The sequence below is a fragment of the Pleurodeles waltl genome, chromosome 11 (genome assembly GCF_031143425.1).
Source record: "Pleurodeles waltl isolate 20211129_DDA chromosome 11, aPleWal1.hap1.20221129, whole genome shotgun sequence".
Lineage (NCBI taxonomy): Eukaryota > Metazoa > Chordata > Amphibia > Caudata > Salamandridae > Pleurodeles > Pleurodeles waltl.
This window is the reverse complement of record NC_090450.1, coordinates 77628812-77650619: the sequence shown is the minus strand read 5'-3', so window position 1 is coordinate 77650619 and position 21808 is coordinate 77628812. Positions and strand designations below refer to the sequence as shown.

The window sequence follows — 21808 nt, the reverse complement described above, 5'->3', positions numbered from 1 at the left end:
TGTTTCAACGTCTTACTCACGGTTTTCGGCGTTTCTTCGGCCACAAGCTCTTCAGAGTCCGACTCTTGGATAGAGAAAGCTTCTTCTTCTTCCTCGAAACACTCTTGTTCTGTCGGCGTCGACGCCATCTGCAGTCTTCTGGCTCTTCGGTCTCTTAACGTCTTTCTGGACCGAAACGCTCGACAGGCCTCACAAGTATCTTCCTTGTACTCTGGGGACAAGTACAAGTTACAGACCAGATGCTGATCCGTATACGGATACTTGTTATGGCATTTTGGACAGAAGCGGAATGGGGTCCGTTCCATCAGCCTTGAATTCACACGTGGCCGGGCCGACCAGGCCCCGACGGGGGATCGAAAAAACCCCGATGGGCCACCGGAACTCTTCTAAATTCAGTGTCGATCTGTTGTAACTAACCCGATACCGAACGCAAACAATACCGACGTTTTTTTCCGAGATTCTAACTAACTTTCCGACCCGAAACACGGAGCGAAAAGGAACACGTCCGAACCCGATGGCGGAAAAAAAACAATCTAAGATGGAGTCGACGCCCATGCGCAATGAAGTCGAAATGGGAGGAGTCCCTCGGTCTCGTGACTCGAAAAGACTTCTTCGAAGAAAAACAACTTGTAACACTCCGAGCCCAACACCAGATGGCGGGATGTGCACAGCATGTGTATCTGCAGCTACACATGCCATCAAACATATAATTATCATCAACTTAAACGGCTACAGGTTCCCTGGGAGGCGGGTGGGCGCATGTGAATCTGCAGCGTCTCATGCCACGAACAGATGTACACTGGGTAAGTGACATTTTCCTTTCGATGGCATGTGTAGCTGCAGGTACACATGCTGTGCATCGACTAGTAAGCAGTTATCTCCCCAAAAGCGGTGGTTTAGCCTGTAGGAGTTGAAGTTGTTCGAAATAATGTTCGTAATACTGCCTGTCCTACTGTGGCTTGTTGTATTGTTAACACATCCACACAGTAATGTTTTGTGAATGTATGAGGCGTGGACCATGTGGCTGCCTTACAGATTTCTGTCATAAGTATATTTCCTTGAAAGGCCATTGTGGCGCCTTTCTTTCTAGTGGAGTGTGCCTTCGGTGCGATAGGCAGGTCTCTCTTTGCTTTAACATAGCAGGTTTGAATACATGTAACTATCCATCTGGCAATGCCTTGTTTGGATATTGGATTTCCTGCTTGAGGTTTTTGGAAGGCTACAAACAATTGTTTTGTTTTGCGAAATTGTTTTGTTCTATCAATGTAATACATTAGTGCCCTTTTGATGTCTAATGTATGTAATGCCCTTTCGGCTACCCAGTCTGGTTGTGGAAAAAAGATTGGGAGTTCCACAGTTTGATTTAGGTGGAACAGTGATCTAACTTTTGGTAAAAATTTGGGATTTGTGCGTAGAACCACTTTATGTTTGTGTATTTGTATAAAGGGTTCTTGTATAGTAAATGCTTGTATTTCACTTACTCTCCTAAGAGATGTGATAGCTATTAGGAAGGCTACGTTCCGGGTTAAGTATTGCATCTCACAAGAGTGCATGGGTTCAAATGGTGGACCCATGAGTTGTGTTAATACAATATTGAGGTTCCATGAGGGAACTGGTAGTGTTCTTGGAGGTATGATTCTCTTTAGACCCTCCATAAATTCTTTTATGACCGGGATTCTAAAGAGTGATGTTGAATGTGTAATCTACAGATCGCCAGATATTGCTGTAAGATGTATTTTAATGGACGAAAAAGCTAGCTTTGATTTTTGTAAGTGTAATAAGTAGCTTACAATGTTTTTTGTGGACGCATGTAGTGGTTGAATTTGATTATTATGGCAGTAATAAACAAATCTTTTCCATTTATTTGCGTAACAATGTCTTGTAGTAGGTTTCCTAGCTTGTTTAATGACCTCCATACATTCTTGTGTAAGGTCTAAATGTCCAAATTCTAAGACTTCAGGAGCTAGATTGAGCGATGCTTGATTCGGGTGTCTGATCTGTTGTTTGTGTTGAGTTAACAGATCTGGTCTGTTTGGTAGTTTGATATGAGGTACTACTGACAAATCTAGTAGTGTTGTGTACCATGGTTGGCGAGCCCAAGTTGGTGCTACTAGTATTAGTTTGAGTTTGTTTTGACTCAATTTGTTTACTAGATACGGAAGGAGTGGGAGAGGGGGAAAAGCGTAAGCAAATATCCCTGACCAACTCATCCATAACGCATTGCCCCTGGAGTGAGGGTGTGGGTACCTGGATGCGAAGTTTTGGCATTTTGCGTTTTCTTTTGTTGCGAATAGGTATATTCGTGGTGTTCCCCAGTTTTGAAAGTAAGTTTGTAGTATCTGGGGATGAATTTCCCATTCGTAGATTTGTTGGTGATCCCGACTGAGATTGTCGGCTAACTGGTTTTGAATTCCTGGGATGTACTGTGCTATTAGGAGAATGTGATTGTGAATCGACCAATGCCAAATCTTTTGTGCTAAGAGAACAGCTGTGATGAGTGTCTCCCTCCCTGTTTGTTTATGTAATACATTGTTGTCATGTTGTCTGTTTTGACAAGAATGTATTTGTGGGCTATTAACAGTTGAAATGCTTTCAATGGTAGAAACACTGCTAGTAGTTCTAGATGATTTATATGAAGCTGGCTTTGTTGAGCGTCCCATTGTCCTTGTATGCTGTGCTGGTTGAGGTGTGCTCCCCACCCTACCATGGAAGCATCTGTTGTGATCACGTATTGAGGCACAGGGTCTTGGAATGGCCGCCCTTGGTTTAAATTTATAGTATTCCACCATTGAAGCGAGGAGTGTGTTTGGCGGTCTATCAACACTAGATCTTGAAGCTGACCCTGTGCTTGTGTCCATTGTGTTGCTAGGCACTGTTGTAAGGGCCGCATGTGTAATCTTGCGTTTGGGACAATGGCTATGCATGAAGACATCATGCCTAGACGTTTCATCACAAAGCTCACTTGATAGTGTTGGTTTGGGTGCATGTTTAGTATTACATTTTGGAATGCTTGTACCCTTTGTGGACTTGGGAGTGGCAATCCCTTTTTGTGTGTTGATTGTTGCTCCTAAGTATTGTTGTATTTGACACAGTTGTATTTGTGATTTTTGGTAGTTTATTGAGAACCCTAGCTTGTGAAGGGTTTCTATGACGTATTTTTTGTGTTGAAGACACTGTTGCTGAGTGCTGGTTTTTATTAACCAATTGTCTAGGCAAGGGAATACGTGTATGTGCTGTCTCCTGATATGTGCAGCTACTACCGCAAGGCATTTTGTGAATACTCTTGGTGCTGTTGTTATCCCGAACGGTAACACTTTGAATTGGTAATGTACGCCTTGGATTACAAACCTTAAGTATTTCCTGTGGGAAGGATGTATTGGTATGTGAAAGTAAGCATCCTTGAGATCTAATGTTGACATGTAGTCCTGTTGTTTGAGCAAGGGAATCACGTCTTGAAGTGTCACCTTGTGAAAGTGATCTGATTTGATGTAAAGATTTAGTGTTCTGAGGTCTAAGATGGGTCTCAGTGTTTTGTCCTTTTTTGGAATTAGGAAATACAGGGAGTAAACACCTGTTCCTTTCTGATGGTTGGGTACTAGTTCTATTGCTTCTTTTTGTAACAACGCTTGGACTTCTAGTTGTAACAGATCTAAGTGCTGTTTGGACATGTTGTGTGTTTTTGGAGGCACATTTGGTGGTAATTGTAGGAATTGTATGCAATAACCATGTTGGATAATGGCTAGGACCCATGAGTCCGTAGTTATGTGTTTCCAATTTTGGTAATAATCTGTGAGTCTCCCCCCTCACTGGTGTTATGTGTTGGGAATTTGTGCTGGTATCTCGACCGGAGTCGGATGTCTTCGGCTGCTGTGTGCCCTTTTTCGGTGCCGATGCTTGGTCACTGTGCTTACGGGTAAAGCCATGGCCTGTTGGCGGTGGCGTCCCCTGGGCTTTCATAATTCTCAAGTGAGTTTTGGCCGGGGCTGGTTTACTCGTCGGCTGCTCACTCTCGGGCTCGTCCGAGTCAGGAATGGAGAATTTCTCCTCTTCTTCGACGTTGGGGTGTCCAGCCAGCGTCGACGCCATTTGAAGCCTTCGAGCTCTCCGGTCCCGTAGCGTCGTCTTCGACCGAAATGCCAGACAAGCCTAGCAGGTATCCTCTTTGTGATCGGGGGACAAACACAAATTACAGACCAAATGCTGGTCTGTATACAGATACTTAGCGTGGCATTTGGGGCAGAAGCGGAATGGGGTCCGTTCCATGAGCCTTGAAGACGCACGCGGTCGGGCTGACCAGGCCCCGCCGGGGAGTGGAAGCCCCGAAGGGCTGCCGGAGCTCTTCTTTTCTTCGGTGTCGATGTGCTATTACTAACCAGATACTGAACACAAACAATAGCGTCGAATTTTCCGAATGTTAACTAACTTTTCCGAACCGAAACAAGGAGCGAAGAGGAACACGTCCGAACCCGATGGCGGAAAGAAAACAATCTAAGATGGAGTCGACGCCCATGCGCAATGGAGCCGAAAGGGGAGGAGTCCCTCAGTCTCGTGACTCGAAAAGACTTCTTCGAAGAAAAACAACTTGTAACACTCCGAGCCCAACACTAGATGGCAGGATAATGCACAGCATGTGTATCTGCAGCTACACATGCCATCGAACATATATATACACACACACACACTATCACAAGCTGCTCACTGAACATTACAGTCTACAATTCAAACTGTATGCTTCTTCTTGTAAATATAATAGAGGAATCAAACTGACAGATTTCAATTGACAACTTTTTGTCACAACTGTCTCATCAATGACCTGTATAACTCCAGCAGAAGCAGAAATGTTTATTTCAATTTCTTGTGAAGTAGAGCAATGTAGAAGAGCCTACTGTCAGAGCCCACGGTAGGGACTAGGCTCTATGGCACACTAGCACTTAGTTTGCATCATCAGAGCTGTTCCCAGGACCATACTTTAGTCCTCAAAACCTACCCAAACCAAAAGACCTAGCATGCTCAGTGAAATTTACAAAAGTAGTCATCTTGGACTTACAACTATAAAAGAAGACCATGCCCAAAGCAAACTAAACACCATTTTTAAATACACTGCTGCAACAGGTATTAGAGGAAGTTACCATTTCTTAATCACTGCTATCCGGATGTATCTTCAAGCACTTTATTGATTGTTTTTCTACTGCTTGCACCAGCTGGTGCAGAGCAAAGTCAACTATAGTTCTAGGACGGACCAATTGTCAGAGTGAAGAGGGTTTGGAGGTAGCTGGAAAAGTGTTTGGGTAAAATCTGCTTGGGGACACCTGAACTACTAAACGTTCGGGGGAGGAGTGTGGAGACAGGAATGCAAGATCACACAGATGAGGACAATTGCATCTTGCTATCCGACGGTTGACTGGTGGGGTCAGAGCAGAGTTTGGCCCAGGCTCCCAACAAGGTACCTGTTAATGCATCACTGAAGGCAGATGAGGCTCAGATGATGTTTGCCTGGGTTAGAGGACGTCTGTTAGCACATTAGCTTTTACCTCCAAGCCGGGGGACCTGGCTGCAAAGGACTTTGAGTTTGCCAATGCATTACCATGGTGTAGGAAGCAGATCTTTTTGCTGGGTCACCGCGTGAAAGATGACCTGTTTCAGTGGAGGTATTCAGGCCACTGGCCTCCTGCAAGTAATTGTACCAACTGTCCCCATGACATGGCTAAGTGAATTCACCTGCTTCATACTCACTGACTGAATCTGTGCCGAAAAGAGTGTGGAGGGCGTGTGTGTTATCCTTTGTGGAGGCAGCAGATAGGTGGGGGTGCTCCTCAACGGTGGTCGGATGGCCCTTAAGGGAGGTCAGCCCACCGCAGAAGGTACTATCGGTATATCATCGTCCGGCATGGATAGATTTGGCACCAGCATCGAAGTTCCAGGAATCGACATGGATTGTGGTACCAGAGGCAGGGTCAGAATCTGACCTGGAGTCGTCAGGACAGGCTTGGAGGGTCTAATTGGTGTTGAGGGCGAACTGCCAGTGGCAACCCAGACGGAGGGCCTCTCAGCTCCTTGGGGCCCGAAGGCACACCAGAGGAAGCCAGCAAGGATACGAACAGTTAGAGCATGGCCTCAATGAACTCTTTTCCAATATATTTTTTGTTGTCAGTGAATATAATGTTGGCATTGTATATCAAGATGGCATTTCTGATATTAATTTCAAGTGGTCCTCCAGACTCTAATGCCATTACAATAACACATACATCGCCAACAGAGACATAAGCTTGCAAAGGGGCGTGACTAGTCATTCAACAATACACAATCCAGTGTAAAACAAAAAGGGACATAAAGGAGTAGTCCTTAAAGGCTGGAGGGCCTCAGTTAGAGTGACCACATCACCTCATGTCAGTAATAGACAGTTTTCAGTTCAGGGCTTTTGTGTGTCAGGCTAACGCTTTGTCCATGTTGCAGTCATGCTTTGCTTCCACTGAATTAATTAGATTAATACACTTGACTGCACTCTTGATAATTTGTAGGTGACAAGTTCAGGAATGGATACTCTGTCCATGCAAGAGCATAGACTCATGCATTCGCATCGGTTTGATGTAGGTGTGCATGCAAGTCCAGCAATAAATGTGAATATCAGAAACCATATTATCAAAAGAATCTATCGGAAATGGAGAAAGAGCCTACCTTTGCCTTCTGCAGAGGTGCCATTCGACAGCAAAGCACAGCAGAACAACTTCTGCAAACATCCATGAACAGTTTTTCATGTTCCCTGAGTGCAAGAGAGAGGCTGGCTCCATCAACGACCAACCCATGTTGGATGACATGGTCTTCTTTAAGTCTTGGGGAAAACAAGTAGACATACCTCAAAAACAGAACTTTGCTCAAATTACCCTTTTTCTGCTAATCCCCTTACAAATGTTAATCTGTAATTTCCAACAGCATCCTTCAGCAACTGAATACAACTCCATTTATTTGACTTTTCTAGTGATCGTGCCTTCTACCAAAATGCCACCAGAAAGGCATGCACATACAATATGTACAGATACCATGCTAGTGTAATAAAACATGTCCCAAAACTACAGTGCAAAGATCACATTCCTTATCATTACTATTACACATCCTATTTAAGTAGATAACACAACACTTAGAGCCTTCCTTCTGGAACTCAAATTACAATCCCTATACTAATGAGATGGCCTAACTGCGTGCATATGTTTCAAATGCATTACACATTGGAAGAGCATGGAATAAACCATATACGGAGATTTCAAGCGAGTAAAATAATTTGTTTTGTTGATAGCTGAAGGGTACATGACCCACTCATGGTTTCCCAACCCTGAACTACTATCTAGACCCACAATCAATAATGTTAGTTAGTACTAATGAGTGCTCACGTGGCTGCATTTGAGTGTGTCTCTTTGAGAACAAATTCACCCCTCCATAGTTAGAGAAGATGGAAGTTTCAAAGAAAGGTTTGCTCACATTTAACGTCATAGAGCTCTTGTGCCATAAATATAGATACTGGTCCTGAACTAGAGACGACCAAACAGAGCAGGCACATAGTCCTTTACTCCACTTGGTTACAACTTCACAGAGTGTAAATGGTAGAAAATGTATCGAAAAAATCAAAAAAGGGAAGTACACTCAGAAGCAAAATGGATTGCAATAAAAGAAGACATATCTGGCTGAAAGCAGCGGAGCCATTTTGTTTCGCTCACATTTGACTGCAATCATGAAAATACTCACATTCAACGGAGGGAAAAGATGAAAATTTACTATGAAATTTATGCTACACCATTCAAAATGATAGACATGATGCAGCAGGCTCTTTCTTTGCAAACAAAGAGGAGCCCTTCCCTGAAAAACAACACCATTCAGATATTCGCAAATACTGGTAGGCAATGAGACAGAAAAAATCGAAAAAACTGCAGCACATCAGCCGCCCACTAGTATTTTATCTACCCCAGCTTAACATTTCAGCTACAGAAAAAGTGCTAATAAACCAGGTTTGGCAATGCCAATAGGCTGGACTTTAAAGTGGTAAGCACATAGGAACAGCATTTGTGTATGTCTTCGTTTGCATGCCCTTGCCACATTAACCCCAGATTTACTAGTAATAGTGGCTGTAGTTATGATGGTGGCATTGCTATCGATAGTGGTAGAGGTTATGGCCGTAATGGTGGTGTGATGGGTGATGGTATGTAGGTGGATTTGTAAACCACAACTTATCACCCGAGGGGAATCCAGGCGCTGTTGGAAGTAATGGTTGTGGCTGTAAAGGTGGTGATGGCAGTCGGAGTTTTATTAACGCTAACGTTTGTGGTAGAAGTGATTTTGAAGCATCTTACTTTCAAGATTTCAAAAGGATATGCTTTGGCACTGCAGGAGTTTTGATAAACATTAACAGGCAGGTTTGCCTGTCCAGGGCTCTGTCTATAAAAGTGCCTCAGCAAGTGCATCAGTGGGGCTGTGATATGCTAACAACTGAAAAGATATAAGCAGCCTAGTAAGCACTTCAAGGAATATGCCTAGCACAGGACTGGTAGAGCTGGACCCGAGTTTGCCGAACTGTAATGGAGCTGACAAGAATGGAAGGAAAGAGCAGAGAATGCCAGGAGCCACAGAAATTAGACATTTGCAGTAAAGTATGAACTAATCTTGTGAGATATCTGAACAGCCTGACCCCCTAACGGATGTCCCAAAATATAAACACAGAAAAGGAATTAAGTTCAGGCTAGCAGTAAGGTCCTGAAAAAACTTAGGTAAAACTAAAAAGTCTACTGCACTGAAAAAAAAAAAAAAAAAAATGCAAGCATGAGATAAAGAACTGAATGTGTGACAACAGATTACTTGTCAGATTGGAAATAGTGTTGCATGGACTTCCTAGCCAGATTATGTATTTTTTAATAGAAAGTGTATTTAAAAAAATAGTCAGGGTCCTATCCACCACAAACCAAAATAAAAGTGACAAAATGTGCTGTAGAATTTGCTCTCCCTCACAGACAAAAAAAAATAAAATATGGTGATGTAAAATGTATGGCACTGTCTGCTGTCATTGATTTAGGAGTCAGGGGACGAGGACTAGAGGAAAGGAAAAAAAGAGCAAAAATCTATTTTAAATGTAGTCAACTACAACACTTGCCAAATCCTGGCTCATGAGCTGTGCAATTGCCTCACAAGCAGTGGCCATTTTAACCTGACATTATCATTTAACATACTGCATCTCACATACTATGAATAATGATTTTAAAAAAATCCTCATTGTCCAAATGGACAGCAAGGAGAACGAGTCTGGTTTAAGTCACTGCATTAGGCCATGTTCAATACCTAAATCCTCCTGACCGCGGCCAAAACGACTGAGGCATACAGAGTGGGCAAAGATGTCACCAACAACCACGTAAAGTGCACAGGCAAAGGCCATGTACAGAGGTGTCGAGGAACTGACACAGGGTATAGCAGAGCCCACCCACCGAGGAGAATGGTCCGATGATGAAGCATGTCACCTTGGTGGGAAAGGGCTTGTGCATCCTAAAAGGGATGGCCCATGGCCTGTGAAAAAGTCCTAGAGCCCTAGTTGAGGATAAGATCAATGTTCTAGTAGTCCAACTTCAAGATTCTGTGTATATAATCTTGCAAAACAAAACTAATTAAAAAATCTCTCATTATCGTTTGAATTTAGCAAGGACACAATGTTGCATTCACTAAAGGCCATGCATAAGCAATATGAAGTTGTTCTGATGTAAGCTTTAGTTAGGTTTCATTTCTAAAGTTATTTTACACTGAATATACAGAAACATATACACCAATATCACTGCATACCGCCTAGCAAGCTGTCGTAGCTGTTCTGCACATTCATTGTCCGATTTCTGCTGCACAAGCTCAAGTATATTCATAGTTCTATGAAAATGTCCACATGATAAGCTGACACTGACTGCTGTTTCATGTTTATCTCCTGTGAGCACCCAGATTTTTATACCAGCACGTCGAAGGGCCTCTATTGTTTCTTGAACTTTGTCTTGAAGCCTAAAAACCAAAAACAGCACTATTAGAATTAAGCAAATTTGTATACAAACAGATATGAATAATAATGGCAAGACAATGCACAAACAATAAATCAAATGTAAGTAAATTAAATAGTATAACTAACTGCAGAGGAATTTAGATTTGATAAATATTAAGAGAGCACTTCTCAGAGTCACCCAATTATAAAGCTTTGCATGTTCGAGAAGCACAATTTCGAATACTTTGTTATTATAGGCATACACCAGTGAAGTTTCAGCTTTTAGAACAATCCACTGCTGCCCTCAGCATCTGTGGTAGATCCACATGCAAAATCTTAGAAGCTCTTCCCTCAACAAAGAAACATCACTCTACAAGAGGTGCAAAGAAATAGTCAGTTGATGTTCGTATTCCTGAATCTGATTTTTAGGTTCATCATAATATTTCTAGAAAAAGAAGTGGCTGTCCTGTAATTAATAATTCAATGCTAATTTAGCTATTTTGGTGCAATCAATTTTTACCTTTTCAACATTCAAACATTTAGATAGTTGGTTACACTACAATTTTAATAAGGAACATATGCCCAGTTCTGAAAGCTTTAATATTGGATAAACTGGTCAAAATAGTCATTGAGATCTAGTGCAAATACTGAACATGAAGGCAACGAATGGCGAACAAAGCTCTAGAAATAAGTGAGATCACATTTTAAAACATACAAATGAACACTTTTATTCCTCAAGTGTACCTCGGGTGTCCGTTTCACCCCATGTCTTCATGGGCGATGTTTCTGGCCCTGAACTTTCATCTGACAACCTAATACATTCTGGGTGTTGTAGTCTTGGTTTGCTTCTGTTTTTTAATCATAACAACACATACCAATGATAAGCAGGGTTAAAGTTAAGAACTGTAAACTATTTCGGCCATGAGGTTGGGCAAGATTAACACCATAGATGTACTATGCATTTCACTGTATGAGAACAATCTCAACCGAAATTAATTCTAAAACATTTATGCATCAATCCAAGTGTGAGGTGTTTAAGGAAACATTTGTACACATTTTTCCATGCTATTATCATGTATTTTTGGCTTTCATTCTTCCAAATATTCAGGTACACTGCTTAGCATCAGGACCACAAATGCTACTTCCAAACTGATGTCTATCACTGGAAGTCTTCTACTTTGAAATAATGACAGGACTACTGAAGTTAATAGCCAAACCACTTTCAGGTCACAAGAATTGTACCAGGTTTATGAACGCGCACCAGCGCAGTTCATAAAAAGTTTGTTTTAAAGAGAGTAGAAATTTGATACTCTTTGAAATACTAGTAATACTTACTTGTCTTCCACCCCAGTAGCACCAAGAATTTCAAGGTCTTTCTCTACAATGTTGAATGCAACTCTTAATCGCTCTTCTCTCTGTTGTAGAGCTGTTCTGGCCTCAAAAAGGAGGCGGTCAACTTCTTGATATTCTTCAGCACTAAATCTTCGATAGGCCACACACAAAGTTCTAAGCCCTTTCTAAGAAAAAAGGAATGGCGAAAGAAAACGGACAAATAAAAATCAGAAACAATTGTTTGATCACCATACAAAACGCTTACAGAACACCCTGTGAGTATCATGTTCAATTCAGAAATGCAATTCAAAATGTCACCGGAACATTGCAGGAATATATTCTCAAAATCTAAACTATACAGAATATAAACATAGCAATTTGCCAAATATCCAACTATATCATGAGCAATTTGTAAATATTAAAAGAAAGCCCCTTAGTGCATAAACTTCACTGGCTTAGAGGAAGGAGGGGCTCCGACCATATAACCTGGCAAAATACAAGACCACCAGCTCAGCGATATTCTTTTTTTCTTCTGCCTTTTAGATTCCTACCTAGTACTGACTTAGCCAGTAAAGTAGTGATATTTATATTAAATTAGGAGGAGGGTAAAAGTGGAGAAGCTCCTTCAACTGCCATTTGGAAATTGTATTCTAAAAATAACCACAGTCAAACTATTTTTTTCATGGTTTTTATTTTGCACCAGAGGTATTTGATTTTACAATGCACCATCCTGATTATGCCTAATATATATATATATATATATATATATTTAACAGCCTAAAATGACTATAGGCTAGTTTTTGGCAAAAGAAGGCAGACAGGAACAGCAAGTGAGTTTAGGGCTGTTCCTGTTTCAGGTGTCCCCTTGAAGACTGCAAAAGTGAAGAATCATGTTTAATTGAATTAATAGTCAGTGACAGGTGCTATATCTTTCTAATTTTACACTAAAAAAGAAGACACCTACAGAACAACATAGAGGCTTTCTACAAAAAGAAACACTTGTTAAATCTGTACTGCAAAGTTAGAGGAGAATAGGCCCATCCATGCTCATAAAGAAACCTACACGAACTACTGTTTGCCCAATGTCCACATTGACTAGAACAGAGCTAGGCAGAAACAGTGACATTATTTTGCATTTGAAAGAGTTCTCATTGTAATCTGATGGAGACAGACTATCTGATGCCTGTTCACTTCCTTTCACTTTTTCTTTTTTTTTTTTCTTTTTTAACTTCAATCCTTTTATGGTAATTTATACATTTGAGGTTTACTTTTCATAAAAGTAGTATGAGTTTTACAACAAAAATGCTTTGAGTAGTACTTCAATTTACAATCTTGAGTAGGTCAGTGAAGGGAGGTTGGGGAATTAAGAAGATGGATAAACATTTCTGCTACTAATGCGGTTTCCTTTTTTTCCTCTAAACTCTTCCGATACATCTACATATGCTGCGTATTTTATTACACATTTGTTATTAAAGAATAAAGATTGGAACCATAATCAAAAGATCTGGAGTAAAAGCAATGCTAAAACTGAGAAACAATATCGTACTCTACCTTGGACATAAAAGGACACTGGTTCACACCCAAATACCCAATACAATTGGAGCGGCGCAAAGGCTTCGAGAGGTATGGGAATCAAAGGTTTAAATAGAATAATGAAGGAAAATAAAAGGTAAGTACCCTTTTTCAAAGACCCTCAAATGACTTAGCTTGTATTGCTCATTTAACTATTCTCCGATTTAATTCTAATGCTCCTAACTAAGTTGGAATCCCATGAGCAGCAGATTTCTCATCAGGCAGAGAAGTAATCGAGGTACTGGTTGGACCAAAACTGGCAATGACATTCTCTATATTGCTTTTTAATGGCAGATGCTTGTTGTGTTACCAAGACTCCACAAACGTCACCACTTGGTCACTAATCAATTTCTGGTCTCTCATGACACTGGCATTTGAACTGTTCCCACCTACTTGCTCCCCAGATTTATAATTAGCTTCTTTAAAAAAAAAAAAAATAAAAAAAAACAATGTCCGGATAATGTGAGGTGCCCCCAAAAAATGTATTTTTTCTCTATGAATGCATGTATTTTAGGCCGAATGTTTTATGTCAGTAGTTCAATGATTTGTGTTTCAGATTTATAAAATGGGCAACAATGACTACCTATCAAGTTGTATGCATTTTGCTTTATTAGATTCAGTAGGTAAATTATACCCAGAAGATCTAGGCGTGAATTGAGATGATGGTTATAAATTCAGGGCATAATCACCTTTGAAAGCAGTGTTTTTTGTTAAATATTTTTATTCCTTTCTTGAATATTAACATGCAACAAATCGATAGTTACAGCTGTTATGCTGAGAGATCCAATACAGGATAACAGACAATGATTCTCACCTTATCTACTTTATCAACAGTAAGCCATCTATCACAGCAAATACAAACTCATACCACTCACAGAAGCAACTCAATCCGATGATTGAACACCAGAGGGAACATCATTCAAGGATAGCTTCACAAGAGGCTCAGATTCCTTCTCTAGCCGTTCACGTCAAAACTGAATATCGTCAGAGGCCCTTTCAAACAATTTTTTTTTTTCATCAGTTGCTCAACATCTGATTATATTTTGGCTTTAAGGTTACTTTTCCAAAAGTACCGCTTGCATCAAAAGCAGCCATTAAATTGCGCTTTTATTGATTTTTAACCCAGCCTTCGATAAGGTTGATTATCCATAAGTATGGAACAAGTAGGAGAAATGGGATATTCCATTTCCCCTTTAAAATGTCTTGAAAAGTCTCTATTCTTCTAAATGGGTTAGTGCATAGCTGAATATCATATTAATTTGGTTCTCTATCTCAGTAAAAACCAGCTTAAAGCACAGATGCATGTTGGTCGTCTTGTTTTTTAAATATCTTACTGATTTACTATGCACCTTAAGCAATGTATGTTTCTTTAAAGCCCCAAATTAGGCTCTCAACCTATCACTATTTGTATAGGGGTATGATTCTGGTTGTTGATTTAATACCCACTGGTCTACAGATAACATTCTGATCTTGCCAACAACTTGGGAATAAACACTTGCATTAAATAAACATAAAAATCATAATTTCATTTTGAGAGCCATGCCCACTTCTAGAAAAATATGACTTGGTGAATTAATAATGTCAGATTTAAAATTGTTTTAAAATATCTTTTTGTTATGTTAGTCACAGGAAATTTTAACACATAACAGTACAACCAACCCCAATGTACTAAGACCTTAGCAGTAGGACAAGGTTTGTTAAACTCCTTTAATGCTATTGGAAGACATGAGCATGGACAGCCTGTTAAAAGATCTACACTGCTGAAGTTCCTTCCATAGATCCTTATAGACTAGAGTGCATATCACTATCTGAATATGCATCTCAAGAGGAAAGTATACCTTGGAAGTGTTACCCCTAGGTATGGAAGTCAATATCCACTGAAGCAATTTGTTTGGAATTTGACATGGGGAGCACTGTCTACAGGGGTCTTGCACAAATTATACATACTTGGAAATACGTTAGGCATACACACAGAGTTGTTACATAATTAGAGGTACTTCAACTTACCAAAACTATATTTGACCTAATTGTATAATTATGCAATTGTTCGTTTGGGAGAGTCTCTTATCTTTATACACCACATCATAAGCACTAGTTTAAATCTCGACTAAAAAGAGTAATCCTCTTAAAACGTTTTGAGGTAGATCTTGAAAACGAAATGGTGGAAATGATGGTGGTTGCAGGAGAGACTACAGAAACCTGAACAATTCCAACTGTAGAAAAAAAAAAATTGGGGTTTTGGGTTCATGCTCATTTCTGAGAATAACAAGGGTGGATACCAAGATGAAGGATTTGGAAAACTTCAGGACAGATTAAAAAATTATTTCCTGAGTTTAATGTGAGGTTTCAGTTGAGGCCGAGCAGGTGGAGACTGAAGTGTTTGGGTCTCTATAGGGCAGTGGTCTTCAAACTTTTGAATGCTGTGCCCCCCAGTTGAAAAACAAAAATAACTGCCCCTCCCTCAGAATTTTTCACAATTATTTTAGAAAAAAATGGCAATGTTTAAATAGGTCTAAACCTATTTAAACATTGCAGTTAAGTACTGTTACCTTTTTAAAACTTTAATACCATGATTCTGCTTAAAACAAAGGCATGTTATCTGTATAATATTTATTTTGGCCAGAGTTTGGCACCCCTCCCTGGGATCACTTGAGGCCCCCCAGTTTGAGGACCACTGCTATAGGGTGATGCATCTAAGAATGGTTCTCTTGCCTGTCGAGCCAGAAGAATTTATAAGAGACACGTTAAGCCTGGCAATTCAGGCAGTGGGAAATATATGGCTAACTTCAGCTCACAAGCAGAGTGACATCCCGAAAAAGGCGGTGTGCTATGGTGCAAAGTGGCTTTTCATGTTTTTCATGTTTTTCTCAACCTCAGCATCTCCAGATTATCCCTGACAGTTAGTTGACAAATGAAAGGATAAATTATGAGATCGGCTGCAGACAGCTGGTTCACCTGCGAGATCGACGGTGACAACTGATGGGGATGGTAAGATGGTTGGAGCTGTATTTCTTGGGAAATTCACACAAGCACATGGTTCTCTCCTGGGGAGGGAAGACACTGATCTGGGGATGTATGCAATTTGTTTTCATGTGACTAGTTATTTGTTATTGCTTCCGTTATCATTCTTCATCTACAATGGATATGTTGGGAAATAAATTGTTCCATTGTTTCCTTATGGGGCTTTATATCTTGAAAATCTGTAATCTGACTTATGGTGGAGTCTCACTTTTTGGTTAAGGTGGCTTGCTGTTGTGCATTATATTCTACTAATTCATGATTCTCCAGCATGTTTCTCTTAAAAAGAGAATTTGGCAAATAAAAGGTGGTGGCTGACAACAATGACTTTCGACGAATACAAATTATTTTTTAAGTCGACCTTAAATCAGAAACAGAGCAATAGTGAATGGGGTGGGACAGTCCTAAGCACTGGAAAAACAGGAGCAGAGGGGAAGCTTCTAGGAACAAGGAAACAAAGAACTAGTATTCTCAAAGTCAGTGACCTGCAGCATAAATTAAATGGGGGAGTGACCACAAGGAAATCCATTGGCAAGGGACCTCTTTGTGTAGTAATGAGAAGCCTGACATAATAAGTACAAGCATGAGCCTGTGCATACTGTGCAAAACCAGGGGTCTATTTACGCTGATTTAGAAATGGGTCACTGATAAAGGTGACGGGGAGCAGGGCTGTAAAGAAACTGTTCTTCCTTGCTCTGAGCCTCCCAACTGTTTGAACCTTGAATAAATGTCACAGAAATAAGGAAACTAGGCTATGAGAAAATCGAGGTGCAGCACTTGTCCCTGTGATCTAATATGATCCAAAGGTAAAAAGTCTGATTTTCAGCACAGAATGCAGAGTCGTCCGTCCTTCTGATGTCCGTAAACTGAGTACCAATTAACTAATGTATAGTAACGATGGCTAGTTAAATGAAAAAGCGCTTTATGAAAAATAAGTTTTAGAGTACACTATGATTAGATGACAGAAAACTGCCACGGTTAATTGAACATCACAGACAGACCAATGCCATTATTCAATTTAAAGCCTGCTAATACCTTATATGAGCCACAAAAACATCCTGTACTGGATACCAAAATGCTTCTCTTAGCAGTTCGAATTCTAGAAAAAAGCAATAAAACTACACACAAAGATGTAACCTATGCAGAATGGGAATAGTTAAAGTAGAAAAAAACAAAATCACATAAAAGTGCGAGTCTTTGCAATCATCTTAATTATGGAGTCACTTAAGCAACAAAAATCATCCTGTATCAAATTTACAAATAGTTTATCTTACCAAAGCAAATTCATCTACATGGTACCTCGTTTTGTTTATTTCCCCGCTCTTGGCATTAGGGAGAATGGCAGATTCAGCTCCTTTTGAGAATAAAATCTTTTCACCTAGGAAGGAAAATGGGCACAAACTTTAAATGAGACTTAAAAGAAAGCAAGCAATCTCTCTGACAATTCTATGTAGTTGATTTATTTACCTGTTGGAGTCTGCACTATTACACTCATTCGCCGTCGATTTGGATCAAATTCCAACAAATGAAGCAACTTGTACCTGAAAAAAAAAAAAAAGAACAAGATTTATACTTCAGCTCTTTGACATCTACCTTACATTCTTTCAGTTTTGTTTTAGAGGTAACATATTGGGTTTGAAAAGATCAAAAAAATGTCAAGGAAACAGAACTTAGAATTAGAATCACCCCCTTTGTGTCTTGACCACAACAGATACTTACTATATGTGTATTCATATATTCTTTAGCAGATTTTTATAGGTTGCCCTATATTGTCATTCTCCATTACTATGTGCCCCTATTTCTGTGATGTCTAAACATTATCAAAACACAAATCTCTGTGCAAAGGCTGCTCTTACATGTCACAACTATCCCATGCACACCTGTGGAGATGGGGGTTCCTTCTGTGCTGACCGATATTGTGTGGTGGCAAGTTAGCTGAATGACACTCAGTGGAATCCAGAATACAGTAACATGGTGAGTATGCAGGCATGTCATCTGGTGTCCTCTCCATCGCTCTCTTCTGTGTATGGTTCCAATCCATTAGAGAGACTTGGTTATGTATCCATCATAGTGAATATGGTGTGAGGTTGACCTACCAGTGTTTATGTCCTGGAAGAACAAGTTACTTACCTTCAAGCAAAGCCTTTTCAGGTAGAGATTATCTAGCTGCAGATTCCTCATCTTGTACATTTTTGCCCAAAACCAGGCTGAGCTCGGAAACGTTACTATTTCCTCATGTGTCAAAAGGTGGGGTCATGTTGGGTCCATCACTTCAGGATCTGAAGTCGGGCCACTATAAGACTGCTACCTCCATGTGCTGATGTCGGCTTCTCTCTGATCTCTGTCCGCACCATCTGACACAGAGCCAATTGTAATAAATGGGGTTACTGAAGGTAGCTAGCTCTATACAGTGTGCCAAAATGAGGTGCACTTTGCAGAGAGTCCAGGTATGCCCAGTTAATGGGCAGGGCTTGCTTTAACAACCCCAAGGTTCTCTATTTGTGGTCGTGTGGCCGAGCAGCCTTAGGCTTATCAGAGGGGAGAGTTGGGCATTTGTTGAATTCACAAAGTCAATAAATGAGACACCCAGTCAGTAAGAAAAATCCAACAAAAAAGATTTTTATATTATTTTAGGCATCAAAATCTTCAGGATCAGGTAAGTACTTTTTGAGATAATGACTTTTAAAATACCGCTGTCAGTTTAGAGGCATGAACCTTAAATGCGGTTATGTTAGCCTACTGGGGAAACAGAATACATAGAGTCACTTGCAAACGACTTACAGGACTATTCTTCTGGACTTCAGGAAGGTAGGGGTGACAAGGTCCTAGAATACACCATCAGTTCGGATTTACCTGCCCTGGTGTGTCCAGGTGCAGAGGTGCTTCAGCGGTGGTAGCCTCAGATGCTACACGCAAAAGTCAATGGGGGAAAGCACCTGTAGGAAAGAGGCTGGAAGTGAGGACTAGGGGGAGCAGTCGGGCAGAACTTGAAGGGACTCTCAGCTTGTGAGGGTCTCGGGTCCACAGATACACACTCAATTTAATTGGGCCTAGGCTGGGGCGCTCTCAGGTGCAGGGGTGTTTTTTCTGACGGATTCAGTGAGTTAGAGGCTTGCACGGTTCTGGGTTCAAATGCAGAAGAGGGGGAAGAAATACAGGAAGACGATTTCTGGCAGGCAGCTGGCCTCTCTCGAAGTCCCTCGAAATGTAGGTAACTTTTGGCAGCGATGGTGTATCGGCTGAACACAAACAAGCCTTGGGGCTTGAAACTGGTGGTGGTACCCGAGGTACAGGTGGAGGGAGTCTCTGGGCAGGCTCAGTGTCTTAGATAGGAAGGGTCGACAGGGGCTGCACTCCTGGACACTCTGGACCCTCTTCCTGGTGGATTGCTCCCTTGTGGACTCGATGGTTAGCAAAACAGGAAACTGGACAGTAGACGTTGGTGCAGGGCAGAGGCTCCTCCACTCCAAAGGAGATGCAGGCTGGTGGGTGAAGTACTGGCAGTCCTCCAGGGCTCTGGGCAGATGCACAGCTGCACGACGAGTCGGGTCTTTGCAAGAGTTGTGATAGGAGCAGGCAGGGTTTTGTGCCTAGTCCACAGCTAGTCCAAGGTGCTTGCGTTTCAGATCTTCTTTGTCCTTCTTACTGTAGTCCGGCGAATCCGAGTTCCAGGTGTCGGTGGGCCACCTGAATATTAAATTTAGAGGTGTTTAGGGGAGTGTAGGGTATTAGCCAATGGGCTTCTTAGCCCTGGGGTGACTACACTCCCTATATGACCACTTCCTGTGGGAAGTGGGCATAACCCTGTCCCAGAGTTCCTAGTTCTACCTAAAACAAGATGGTGGAAACCTTCCTTCATGGAGCACATCAGGCAGCCCACTTTAGGGGTGTGACTAGCTTGGAGGTGCAACACGCCTATTTCACAGTTAAGTTTCCTGACGCCAAATGGGCCTCAGGGCAGTGGTTGGCATTTCCCCAGTCTGGGGAAGCCAGGTTTGCGTATCAAAGGGCGGCAGAGGCTTTGAAGCCTCCAGCCCAAATATTCTTATTTACTAGCCATCCTGCTGCAGGAGGTGATAACACTGTCCTGTGGAACAGGCCCTGTTTCAGGTGCTCAGGGCGTGGGCTCTCACTTGCAGGGGGGTCAGAAACGTCTGTTTGATACCAGCCAGCCCGCTCTCTAGAAGGCTAGTAGGTTTCAGGGGGCACCTCTAAGGTGCCCTCTGGGTTCCTGTCATAATAAATCCAGTGCTGGCATCAGTATGGATTTATTAAGATGAGGTGTTTGGTACCAAACACTATAGGCTTCAATGAAGATATTACATAGCTGGGTAACTGGTAAGGACCAGTGCCCAGCACTTTCTTTAAGATGGCTTCCACATTCACCTGTAGTACCTATCAACCAAACTAGACATCACAGGGGCATATCTGCTCATGCAGATATATCCTTACATAAAATACAATACTACCTGCCTTAGGGCTCTATGTAGGGGTGAATATATATATTTGTGGTATGTAGTGCTTTGCATAAGTCCGCCATCTAGTGTTAGGCTCAGAGTGTTACAAGTTGTTTTTCTTCGAGGAAGCTTTTTCGAGTCACCAGATCAAGTAACTCCTCCTCCCGGTGATAGTGCGCATGGGCATTTAGTCCTTTGTTAGATTGTATTCCCACAGGAGGGTGAATAAAGAGTGAAGAAATGGATATGTACACACACACACACACACATATATATATATATATATATATATATATATATATATATATATATATATATGTATATATATATAGTGAGGAAAGAAGATGCCCATGCAGTGTATATACATACTTACATTAAAAAAGTACTACAACAGATACAGGCTTCCAGGGAGGAGGGAGGGCGCGCGCATGCGAATCTGCAGCACTACATGCCACAAACAGATGTCTACTGGGTAAGTAACATTTTCCGTTCGATGGCATGTGTAGCTGCAGATACACATGCTTTCCATAGACTGAAAAGCCATTGGTATATTTCATAAGAATGCCTTTGAAGCTCCTTTCTTTCTTGTAGAATGTGCTTTAGGCGTTACTAATAGCTGTCTTTTAGCCTTATGATAGCAATTCACATTACTAATCCTTGTTTTGAAATAGGATTACCCTTATGAGGTTGTTGAAAAGCCACAAAACGTTGTTTAGATTCTCTGAAATCTTTTGTTCTATCTACATAATACATGAGAGCTCTTTTAGCATCAAGAGTGTGGAGAGCTCTTTCAGCAACTGAAACTCGCTGTGGAATGAAGACTGGCAATTCCACTGACTAATGTGAAATTGTGAAACTACTTTAGGTAGGAATTTTGGGTTTATCCTAAGTACTACTTTATTTTTGTGAATTTGGAAGAAAGGTTCTTCTAAAGTGAATGCCTGAATTTCACTAATTCTACTTAAGGAAGCAATTGCTACTAGGAAAGCAACCTTCCATGAGCGAATTTGCAAAGTGCAAGCATGCATGGGTTCAAATGGTGGACCCTTAAGCCTTGCGAGCACGATGTTAAGATTCCAGGCAGGAGCTGGTGGAGCTTTTAATAAATTGGTGTGATTTCACCATTGCAGAGAGTTGTAAGTTTGTCGGTCCAACCACACTAGATTGTGAAGTTGATCCTGTGCCTGAGACTATTGTTGCGAGAGACACTGTTGTAGGGGGTCTCATGTTTAGACGTGCATTGGGTACTGTTGCTATCCATGATGCCATCATTCCCTAAAGTTTCACGATAAACCTTACTGTGTACGTGTGATTCTATTGTAGTTCAGATACAAGATTGTAGAAAACTTGAATTCTCATTGGTTTTGGGTATGCTAATGCTGACTAAGTGTTCAGAATTGCTCCAAAGATACAGTTGTATTTGTGCTGGTAGCAGATG

At 41.1% G+C, this 21808-nt stretch overlaps 1 protein-coding gene across 3 annotated transcripts in view; it reads right to left on the bottom strand.

Moving 5' to 3' along the window:
* The window catches only part of ATP11B (ATPase phospholipid transporting 11B (putative)), a 456703-nt gene that overhangs the window by 198872 nt on the left and 236023 nt on the right, over positions 1 to 21808 (bottom strand). For all 3 annotated transcript variants that reach the window (XM_069213099.1, XM_069213101.1, XM_069213100.1), the window contains exons 16-20: positions 17381 to 17454; positions 17188 to 17291; positions 11327 to 11508; positions 9811 to 10014; positions 6676 to 6829 (exon numbers count right to left, since the gene is read on the bottom strand). In XM_069213099.1, the coding sequence (XP_069069200.1) occupies positions 6676 to 6829; positions 9811 to 10014; positions 11327 to 11508; positions 17188 to 17291; positions 17381 to 17454 (718 nt within the window). The remainder of the gene's footprint in view (positions 1 to 6675; positions 6830 to 9810; positions 10015 to 11326; positions 11509 to 17187; positions 17292 to 17380; positions 17455 to 21808) is intronic.